The sequence below is a fragment of the Colius striatus genome, chromosome 9 (assembly GCF_028858725.1).
Source record: "Colius striatus isolate bColStr4 chromosome 9, bColStr4.1.hap1, whole genome shotgun sequence".
NCBI classification, from domain to species: domain Eukaryota; kingdom Metazoa; phylum Chordata; class Aves; order Coliiformes; family Coliidae; genus Colius; species Colius striatus.
Window position 1 is genome coordinate 24,214,236 of NC_084767.1, and position 12,087 is coordinate 24,226,322.

The following is a 12,087-nucleotide window of genomic DNA, read 5'->3' on the forward strand; positions in this document are numbered from 1 at the left end:
TTTGGTCTCTGGGGGTGGGCCGAGGGGCAGAGGGGAGCAGCGGGAGCCCCAGCATGCAGCATTTGCTCTGCAGTGACTTCTGAGGTACCTGCTACTCTGCTGAAGGATCTCTGCTCACAGACACTACACGTTTGATATAAGCTACTTACAGAAAAGACAATTACAGCATCACATCCTCTCAAATCCCCGAAGGTGAGGTGTGTGCTGGGTAATGCTTCACATTACCTTCATCAGATCAGACAGTGTCTGATTCTCCCTTACCACATCCAGATCAGGAAGCCAAAGGCAGATTTCTTACCAAAAAAAAACCCCTTTCATTAAATTTTCACAGAAATATAATATATATATAATTTTACTAATACTACACATTTACTTAAGTTATAGATTAGCCTGTATTTCTTTATACTACTTCACACAAAAAAGGCAAACAAAAAAAAACCACAGCCCAAACGGGAGCTGAAAATAACAATGTAAAAATTGCAAAGGTGTGACAAAAACGTACTTACACTAAACAGCACCAGGAATTGCAATACCAGAAGTAGACTTTCATTTAGCATTTGCATTCTGACAAGCTCTGAGCCTCAGCTGAATGGCTCCTGGAAAAAGCCTGTATTGTTTCTGCGCATCGAAAGCAACGGGATTGTGAGTAGGTTCACAGGAGACCATTTTATTGCCAACTTGAAGTGTTCGAAAAACGCCAGCTTTTCTGTTTGGGTTTCCTTTTGTTTTCCTTCCCCCCTCCAAACTAGGCAAGAGTTTTAAAAAAAAAAAGTGTAGTTACAATTTCAATAGTGATTTCTTTTAGCTCCTCAAGCATACCTCATCAACAGGATATACAGTACAGTTCAGAAGAGTAAACATTTTTTAAAGTAAGCAAACAACTTTTTCAACCAACATACACGATTTCTTGCTGTTTTTATGCTGAACTCTCCTTTTAACATGGAAAAGTTATGAAGTTAGTTTTCTTCTTCGGTACAACATGGACACAGGACTAGTACAATCCGGGCTGGTTTTGTTGCTGTTGAAGTTAAGGACAACTCTAGTGTGGAAGCTGTGGTCCTGCCATCCATCTCCCTTCATCATCTTGCATAGCGCTTAATGTAATCTTCAACTTTATTCCGAAAGTCCTCCTAAAGGAAAGCACAGTCAGAGTTACTCCGAGCCTCTCGGAGAGGGACTCCCGTAGGACTGCAGGGGTGGGAGGGTGACATTTCTGTGGAATAACAGGCCCACTGCTCTCCCCCAGGCCCAGCACATGTTGCCAACGCAGTGCACAAGAAGCGAGGCGACCACTGGAGCCCTTGGGAGATGCTGGTGCTCTGCCAGGATCTCCTCGGGCACTGAGCTGAACAGAGGCTCTGCCCTCAGCAGCTGTTGACATCGGTACAAACAGACTGTCTGACCCGGGAGGCCAAGTCCCAGAGCTTGGGCTGTGGCTTTCACAGAATCACAAGATGGAGGGGGTTAGAAGGGACCTCTAGAGATCACCCAGCCCAATCCTCTGCTAAAGCAGGTTCACCTACATCAGGCTGCAGAGGAACGTGTCCAGGTGTTCACATTTCGGAGAGGGAAGGGAAATTGTCCTTAACTGGGTAAGAGAGTGTTACAGAAGCCATATGCTCTAAGCAGCTCTGTCCCAAACACTCCCTATGTAACAGCACAATATAGCTGCTAGCACGTAATTCAGCACGTAATCAATCACTGCTGGTTTTTTGATCATTTGGTACAGCCTAAAGAATCAAAAATTCATCATCCGAGTCACCCAGTTGTCAAAGTGGTTCAGAAGGAACACACACCGACAGCCCTCCACAGAAAACCTACAGGACTCTTTAAGATGAAAGGCTGAGGGAGCTGGGGCTCTTTAGCTTGGAGGAGACTGAGGGGTGACCTCATTAATCTTTACAAATATGTAAAGGGTGGGTGTCCGGAGGATGGCACTTCTCAATGATTTCCAATGTTAGGATAAAGGGCTAGTGGGTACAAGCCAGAACATAAGAGGTTCCAAAGAAATAAAAGGAAGAATTTCTTCACTGTGAGGGTGACGGAGCACTGGAACAGGCTGCCCAGATGGGTTGTAGAGTCTCCTTCACTGGAAACATTCAAAACCCACCTGGATGAGTTCCTGTGTGACCTACTCTAGGTGATCCTGCTCTGGCAGAGGGGTTGGACTAGATGATCTTTCGAGGTCCCTTCCAATCCTTCAGATTCTGTGATTCTCTGATTATATTAACCTCTGCATCTACAGAAAAGCACACATTTCTGGTAGTTTTATAAAGCATAGAGGTGCCAAGAGAGGAATTCTTCCATACTCTCCTCATTTGATCCTTGTCCAAGCCAGATGCCAGATATGCTACATCCCTGTAAGGCTACTCAGAGCCTGAACCTCACCTCACGTGCTTACAGCTTGTTGTTAAAGATGTTCAACACAAACACATTGAGTGGCCTGTGCTCCACATTCAAGTGGAGAGTTCACAGCAAAGGGCTTCTTGCGTGATTTCCAGCTCCCAGTTCTGGGTGCTGGATGGAATAGAAAAACACAACAAATGAAGGAAGAGCTTTTGAACACAGCATCCTGACATGGGGGAGCTGCCTGGAGAGCAGGGGCCGTGGAAGCACTGAAATCCTCTGTCCACCAAGCCAATGCTATGCTTTTACAAAGCTCCATGGCCATGAGCTGAGGGATGGCAGCAAGGATGGCAGCAAGGCACACACTCATTTTAAACAATGAAGCTTGTCAGCTCCAGGTTTGCCAATCCGCACAGCAAGTGTTCTGGTACACTTCACTCAGCAAACAGCTAAATGAAACCAGTTTACAGGCAGAGCAGCAGTTGGTTGAGCTTAATGCGCCCTGTACATCATAGAATCATAGAATGGTAGGGGTTGGAAAGGACCTTTAGAGATCATCTAGACTAACCCCCTGAACATCATGACTGTTCATTGTTCCAGGACTTTAATATTGGGTCTTTTTAAATTTTTCTGTTAACAGTAGATGAAAGGTGGGCACCACAACAGTCACCGTGGCTTTGTACTGATGCTGTCAAGAAGTTCTGAAGAGCAGTGAGCAGTCACTTTTAACTGCAAGGCTTGCTTTAAAACTGGAGGGAGAACTGTCTTCCCTTGCAGAGGCATGCAGTAACCATTCTGAAATTTGAAATACACGGCAAGATCCTTAAAATGGAAATTGAAATGGTTGAAGCTGAAGCGTCCGTCTCCCTGTCTACATCAGCTCTGTCCTCCTCTTTTTAAGAAAAATTGGATTTCCCCCATGTCTCGATCAGCACTTAGCTATACTCTGTCACTACAACTCTTGCTAGACATCACATCACACACACATTAAAAAAAACCTTTTTGCTCTAACTAGCCTTGGAGTGCATGGATATTTCCTCGGCCTCACCACCATGCTTGAAGGACTTCCTGATCTGCTCCCTTCACCCTGGTTTGGTTTTCTGCCACTGAGTTCTTCTACTGGCAAAAGGATAAAGGTTCTCTCATGGTTAATAAAGTCCCAAATCAAAGAAGTGATTTTGTTTTCTATTTGATAAATTGCACCACAGAGATGCCCATAAGTGCTCTGAATCTCAAAGAAGTTTAAAACACAGTGTAAGGCCAAAAATATCATAGCCATGGTAACAAAAATATAACGGCACTTTAGGGAAAAGCCACCCACAGCTAAAGACACTTCTCAAGAGACGTACAGATCTGTGCTTTGGAGGAAATAGAAGCAGAGCGCATAAATTACAAGCATCTATTCCAGGAAAGCACTGTAAGATGCCTGACACCTTGGCATCAGGCAGCAGGAGCCCAGGTGCGGAGAACAGCCCTGCAAGGACTGACTGCTAACAGCAATCAACTCCCTAGGGCTGAAAAAAATCTCTTTCCTCCTTAGACTGCAGAAATCCCTTTCCTCCTCAGAGAGAGGCTGCCTGCACTTCTCAGGAGAAGGGAGCAGCTGTTTTGATACAATATGGCACCTACTAGAGGTAATATTCTGTGTAGTGACTATTTTAACTCTGCTGCAAGCACATTTCCATGCTCATACAACCGAATGTTAAGGTGTTAAGAACCTAACACCACAGAGCTAATGCTATTGTCATTTTAAATAGAACTTCAGATACCAGACAACTTCAGTCCATAGATGAACATTATGATAGCTGACTATTGCATTAAAGTGCTACTGGGACCCACATCCGTTGAGTGGTTCCTGGATCTCAGGCTGCCTCAGGTGAGAAGAACCTCTAAGTACCTTGGATCTGTTAAAATATCACAAAAATAAAAGAAAAGTGACCTTCTGAATTTGTTTTTAGCTCTGATATGTTGTAAACTACCTGATACAAACTAGAATGAAAACTCATCACAGCAAACGATGCTGCAAATCTCTTATTTACTGGTTATGGTGGATGTTTGTGGATCACTCACAGCAACAACACTTGCTGTTAGCCTGGTTTGGGGTACTGAAAACATCACAGCATGCTGGTCACAACACCGTCCCTGATAAATGAAGCCTTTTGGACTCATCATCTTCCTGAGGTATAGAGCTAAATAAAAGGCTGCTTGCTACAAGAAGGCAAAAAGTCCCACCTTGGCAATACCATCCATATTTTAGAATAGTCAAAACAGTGACACTTCCTAGCAGTTTTCTGCTGGTTTCACAATCATCCAAGTTCACTAACACTCTTAGTTACAATCCCCAATGTGGCGAAAACCAAAGGAATTCACTGAGGACTCGATTGTGTGTCATTTGTTACTCTTGTGTTTCTCTGACAGATGGGTCACTAAAAGAGATTGGGCACAAGGCTAAGAAATGCCACTGGACATGCAACGGTCAACTGAATCCTCACTGTAACTACAAGACCTAGGAGCAGGGCAGTCAAGGCAGCTCAGAGCATCCTCTGCTTTGTCCCTGCATCCTAACGAGGTTTTCAAATGGGAAGACAGGCTCTTGTCAGTGACTTAAGAGAAGCAGGACCTCAGTGAAAAAGGAAGGCTTCAGGAATCCATGCTGTCACTTGGGCTGATTCACGAGACGAAGGAACTGACAGCATTAGCAAGAATATATTAATGCAGTACTTGCTGCATGTGAACCTTGCTGCTGAACAGGAGGGGCTCATCCCAGAGCCGTAATACTCCATCTTCACATGCCATATGGCTTAACACCTCTTGATTATCAGGGGGCACTTTTCTATATGCGCATCCTTATGTGCAGTACTGAATAATCAGAAGCAAAAAAATTCATCAGTTAGAGCAGCACATATTCTGCATTATAAAGAGGTGCATACCCAGTCCTGTTAGGAATGCTCAGAGAGAGGAGAGGGGCTCGCCTGATGGGGAGCAGAGCTGGAGGCTGGAGACATTGCTCCCCACACGTGGATACTGTGTGGAAGCTCCCCTTACTACACAGTAAGAACCTGCCCTGCTACTCCCTGCCAGGCAAAGCACTGCATTTTACCCTCTCTTAGTCTGTCATCAAGGACAGAGGCTATGCCTCAGGACCTATACCAGAAAGATGGGCTAGGAGGCAGGTTGCATGAAACACCTACTTTAAAAGAAAAAACCATCAAAGCCTACCCACATGAATGCAGCCTCTTTCTCTGATTCTTTTTGTGGGAGACTCCAAGGAAGCATACCTAACCCTAAGTCTGCAACAGTGCACTGAGCCAAATCATTCCTTGACGCCAACACAGACACTGAGGAGAAAAAGCATTCCACATCCCATGGTCTTGACGCTGAGAGGGAGAAGAGTTGAGGTTTGCTACTGAAAATTCCTTACCATCAAAGCAGATCATGTCATGACCACTTACGCTCCTGACAGAATGCTCGTCTAGCTGATGGCAGTAGTTGCTTCACCTTATGGAGCCCCTGCCGCATCCCTCTGGACTCGGATCACGCCCCACTGCTAGCTGGGCCAAAGGCACAGCTGCCTGCCTCTACAAGTAGTTTTCCTATGTCATCAGAGTTTTCCCTTTTTCCTACTGCGCTAGTTTCCCCACATCATCAGAGTCGCCAGGTCAAAGACTGATGAAGGAGAAGAGGGCTGACTGTTACCATGATATTTTACTACAGAAGCACCAATGCCAGAATGCACAAAACTTCATCAGAAAAGATTCAGCCAGCCAATAAACCCTGGAAGGGAAACATCTCCTAGAGGGGCTTCACAAAGGGGAACTTCATACTACTGACACTTGCCCTTGCCTCCTCTTACACTATTTTTTCCACCAGTTTAAAGACAAAAGATAGATGGAGTATGAGACAGGCAAAACTGTCCTTGGCTTGCCTGGAGGTATGCTGGGTGGTGAGGAAGAACAAGGCTTGGGCTGGATTTCTATGTGGGAGCAGCACCGACCACCTTGCTGTGGTTTGAAAGGAAGTGCAGACCCGACTGGGGAGGTCTGTGCCTGGTGCTAAACCAGGAGACAGGCCTCTTCTGTGCAAAATGGAGTGACATGATTAAGGGACCTAAATTAGGCACTGGCCTCATAGGCACCATGGGAAATTGAAACTCAGGCAATGCCAGTAACCCCTCAGCATGTCCCATCACACAGCACAGCAATGAGGTGACAGCACAAGTATCAGATTATGTGATTCAACAAATGCTTTCTACACACCTTTGAAAGGGAGAAAATGGTATATGCTTTTCAACTGGGAATACAAAGCTAATAAAAACATGAACAAATCGAGACATCATAACTAAGCTCCAAAGGGCAGAGCAAGTCCCCTCCCAGCTGCAGCTGGATGCTAAGGGGTACAGATATGCCCCCCGGGCACAGCTCTCTGGGGACTGAGAGCTGTGCCACTGTAGTCCCCAGGCACTAGGCTGCACTCTGCCCCCAGGCACTCTGTGGCCCCCCTATCCCAGTCGTCATCCTCGATAAGCAAGACTTTGGCGGAAGTCCAGCTCTGAAGGTGCTCAGTTCTCAAATCCACGCATGAGAAGAAATCATCTACAACTGGAAGGTTTACACAGTTTTGGAGCAGACCCAAAGCAGCTTTGCTCTGAGCTGCGGGGAGGTGAGAGGGAGAGAAGAGCAATGCATAAGTAGCCCTGTGGGAAGCAGTTGCTGCATGAGTAATGCTGGCCAAATCACCGCTTCATTTGATGGGAATCAGATGGGGATAATCGATCAAAGGGAAATTCAAAATCCATCAGTGCATGAAGAGTATGGAATATAAGGCACAACATGTTTCACAATATCATTAGCTGAAAACTAGGTTACAGCACAGATCATAAAGTTAAAACATACATCCCCTTAAGCTTCTCCTGGGTGTATTTTGTACTTAAACAGTTTTGTTTATACAAAGAAGTTTAATAAATAATGTTATAGAGATAAATATATATGGTCAAAGTCATCAATTTCAAATGACTTGCTGAGTTCATGATTTCCATTTGTACTGTATGTTCTTACCAGGATGCATGACACATAGAATGACTTGCATTAAGAAAATATTAAAAAGTAAATTCTTATCTAATGAGTTTTAGATTTTAAAAAACTCCTGACTGATGTATTTTAAACCAATTCACTTCCATCTCAACTCATGAGCTTAAATGTCTTAAAAACATGCCACACGGAAATAAGTTTAAAAAAATGTGGCAGACTATAAAAAGTTTGCTACTACGAAGTAGTAGTTTGTCACACTGAAGGCATAAACAACCCCAGCACCTGGCCAGAGTGGTAATTTATCACAAATTATGTTATCTCTGAGGAGCACTTGCGAGAAGATACACAGACAATGACGGAATCAACAGGAAAACAGCCACCCAAAACCCCAAGAAAGGAATCACAGTCTAAAATCTGTAGCAGCATATGGAAGAATGCACTCAAGAACCAGATACCTTTTAAAAAACTGGGGTTGTACCTGATTTGGCACCTCTAAAATAGAAGACTGGGGGTATTTTTTCAACCATTTATACTGCACTGAGTTGTACTGATTAACTGCTAGCCTGTTATTGTGCTTTTATTTTGAAAACAAATAAGATTGCCCAGATACTTAAACCAACAGAATACTTCTCTGTGACAGCTACCAGGGAAGTTTGGAAAAGGTGTAACTGAATATTATGTCAGGAATATTTTTTCTTTTTCTTTTTCTTTTTTTTTAAATTTTAAATGAATGTATGCATAACAACACCCAGTTAAAAAACCTAAACCAAAGCAGGTTTAGGTCATTATCCTGAATACACCCACTGCTGGTACCATTTCACACATTGCAAAATTTGACAAAATTTTTCTTTTTCCTCCTCACAAAACTGACCTTAATTTCAGCACTCAAGGACAATGGAGACCAGAGACTATTCCCCTCTCTCTGGAGGCTGCACTCACAAGGTTGACAGCCATACTGGCCAGTCCCTGCAGGAATCATGCAGTGTACCACATCTGTCTCGCTATTGTGACTACAACTCAGAGACTGGCACGAACTCTGATCCACCTTCACACCATTCAGACTTACAATTCCGTAAAGTTCAAATAGACCAAAAAAAACCCCACTAAAGCACTCAATTTGTCCTGCCCTTCCCTTCTTTCTGTTAAAGAAAACACTGAAATAATGTTTAAAATGCATTATTTTAACAAAACACTATTTTAATCCAAAGTTTATCAGCAAGGTTAAATTCCTCACAATTTCTGTTGGGACCTTACTTGAGGGTTTACTTAAAGTGCAGTTTAATAAAGGGCTCTTCTGAGCACTGGGAACATGACATTACTCAGCTTCGGCCAAAGCTTTAGGAGGAGGATATAATAACCAGGTAGACTTCCCCATTAGCCCTATGAATTATATTTAAAGTGACCTTTTCCCTTTTTCCAAGAAATAATGAGTATCCACGCCCATCAACCTCCACACACCCACTCCTATTTAAAAAGGAGCTAAATGAAACCTTTGAGTAATACAAAAATCTCAAGCATGTTGTATTTTTCTAATTCATGCTCCTGCCATGCTATCATTTCCCTGTCACTGTTTTATCTGTCTCAGCTTCTACACAACCTGAAGAACTTTCCAAGCTCTGTAACTAAATTATAGTTCTATGAAGAAAGAGAAGAGTAGGGGGTGAAAAACCTATACAAAGGTGCCTCTCACATGCTTCTGTGCCTAGCTGGTGAGGTCAAAACTGCATTGATTTCCACAGCCTGGTGTTCTCTATTTCAGAGTTCAAACACCATTTCTAGGCATGCTAGCTAAGTCCTGATGGGAAAAAATGATGGAATTTTTACTGCCAAGGTTAAAAAAACTCCAAGCCCAAAAGACACGGTTGCTTTTTTTATTGAGACTATTTGGGAAAAAAACAGCATTATGGGGAAGAGGAGAAACACTAAATGTTGGACCTTTTAAAACAAAACTCTGTGTATCTAGGGAAGTTACAAGACTGATGTGAAAAGTAGTGACCTGCCTGCCAGGGCAGTGCTCTGGAGAGTTGAAGATGAGTTGCAAAGACAAAGTGAAGCACTAGCATGCTGAATGTGAAGCAGCACATCCATTGGTTTGAGATGCTCAGATTTTAAGTAAGACTCATTTCCCTCATGCTTCTGTTGTTTTCCAGTGAAGTAAAGATAAAGGAAAGTAAACATTCTCTGAAGTTACGGGGAGAGGAAAAGGCTATGGGTTAGCAAGCAGGGTGTGAAAGCTGCCAGGGTAGCCAGGGATATCAAAGAAGAAGGAACCGAGCCAGAGGTCAAAGCAGCTTCCAAGGATCGTTCCCTGGATCAAATGTGACGTGGGTCACGGAATCACAGAACCATTGAGGTTGGAAAAGATCGTTGAGTTCAAACCTTAACCGAGCACTGCCACAGCCACCGCTAAACCATGTCCCTCAGCTCCACATCTACACAACTTTTGAATCCCTACAGGTCTGGTGAGTCCACCACTACCCTGGGCAGGCTGTGCCAGGGCTTGACAATCCTTTCAGTGAATAAATTTTTCCTAATCTCCAATCTAAACCTCCACAGGCTCAACTTGAAGCCATTTCCTTTTATCCTACACTTGTGAGAAGAAACCAAACCCCCATCTCACCACAGCCTCCTGTCAGGTAGTTGTAGAGAGCGAGGTCTCCCCTCAGCCTCCTCTTCTCTTAAAAGTCCTGACACTCCTGCCAAATCTGCCCTTTGGCTTATGAAGCAGCTTGGTTGGAGGCACAGTGGAGGCTCTGTGAGCCCTCTGGTCATACAGTCACAGTGCCAAATGACCTGGGATTTGCCCTGAGCAATTCACTTATTGCCATTTACAATTTTTGCGGAGGTTTCTGAAAACAAAGAAAACTTCCTGGGAAGTCAACCAGAGAGCATGGGAACTGGTTGGTGTCTGGGGTCGGGCATTTGTCTCTGCTCCTCCAACGCTACTGGGGTCAGCCCAAGGCTGGCAACAAGCACACTGCTCATCTTGGCATTACAGTTGTTGGGAAGGGTCATAGAAGGAGCCCTTCAAGAAAATTACATGAATCATCCCAATTACACTCAGGTTAACCTTCAAACACACTTCCACTCATGAGGATGCCACTCATCCCCAAGAGAGGATATGTCCTCAGGATCAGAGACCTCAATGGATAAATTATAAGTGTAGAGGAAATGGGAGCAGCCTGGGTCTGGTGAGAGGGTTTTTGGAAGTCATGGTCTACTCAATCCAAACAAAATTCAGCAAATTTGTCTGGGCAGGTGAGGCATACAGGGGATTCAGCTCAAATAGGTCGAACTCCTTGTTTGCATTCAACAACCCTCCTGTAGGTTTCCATTTTAAAGTCATGCATTTTTCTGAAGAATGCAAAGCAAAAGCTTTCCTTTTAAGCTACTTATTTGCCTAAAGCATGTAAACCAAAAAGCTTTAAAACATCTGCATTTCTTCCACTTTTCTATCATTACCTCAGCAAGTAAACCATCTGCAAAAGCTTAATCAACTTTGCTGAACCTGAAAGAGGCTCCATCCATAATCAAAGTGTTATGAAAGATGAATAACAGTTTCTATAAATACCTTTAGCATTAGAAAAGTAATGGTTTTCCTATTTACATCTGTTAGCACAATTAGCAGCTGTGCCATCGCTCATTTGCACATGCCATTTAATGAACTTTATGCTCACTGGGAGAAGGCTTCAAAGGCTGTAACACAGATGCAGAACAGAAAAAGAGCAGACAGTCCAAGAAAAACCCCAAAGCAGTTCTCTAAATGCAGTAATACTGCAGAAAACCAATACGTATTCTACTGTGGCTGCCACAATTTCAGTGAGAACAACAAACACCAATCAGGGTGGCTGGATGTGCAGAGGAAGTGAAGGATTTACTGCAATAAATACATAGATAAATAAATGCAATGACTCACAGAGAGAATTCTTAAAAAAAGATGGTTTTGGACTGGGATAGTACTGTTGTTCTTAATACGCTGTAACCAAAGGGTAATAAAAACCCCACAACAAAAATTAAACAGCTTCCAAAAAAAACCCACATCAAATCTGAAAGCCTTTTGGGGCTACATTCTTTTTCAGTGTGGTAAAAACCTGAAAGCCAAGGTTAGCCTCTAAGGATCAAGTTCTTCCCTCGAGAAGTTCTTTCTGCTGCTTACTGACTCATAAACTGTAAATGTGGTGTCCAGAGGCACTTGTACCGGCTGGAGACCTGTGGTCTAAAACCAACAGCTCAAAGAGACTTTAATGACAATGAAGATGTTTGGGCTGTAGCTCTGATGAACACAGTGACCAGTTGTTATTGCCATACTAACATCTTCAGGTGTCACAGCCACAGGTGCACGTCCCTGCCATAACATGGAATGGGTGCATGGAACCACTGCTGCCTGAGCAGTGGCAGCGTACGTCAGGACAGCCAGGCTGCGAGTTCTGGATCAGTCACTAGTACTCTGGGATTTGTTACTAATACAGGGAGAAAAGTTTGCTTACACAAGAGATGACAGGCTTGTCTAGCCAAAGGTGAATATATACTTCAGTTCCCTCAGATCCGCTTTGTGGGTGCATTTAATTAGAACAATACTTCAGTGTTTCGTAACCCCTTTTAGAAGAAACTGGGAAATAGATACTCGATTCAGCACCCAGGAATAAATGTGAGTTTCTTATTTTACTTGAAGAAGGTTAAAAAAATCCTCATGCTTTCATCACGTCACAGTTCT

The 12,087-nt window shown here is 43.6% G+C and overlaps 1 protein-coding gene across 1 annotated transcript in view; it reads right to left on the reverse strand.

The window, feature by feature from the left end:
- Positions 1-647: 647 nt before the first annotated feature.
- Positions 648-12,087, reverse strand: part of UBE2F (ubiquitin conjugating enzyme E2 F (putative)) — an 84,804-nt gene continuing 73,364 nt past the window's right edge. The window contains exon 10 of the mRNA XM_062002684.1: positions 648-1,130. Coding sequence (XP_061858668.1) covers positions 1,080-1,130 — 51 coding nt within the window. The 3' untranslated portion in view covers positions 648-1,079. The remainder of the gene's footprint in view (positions 1,131-12,087) is intronic.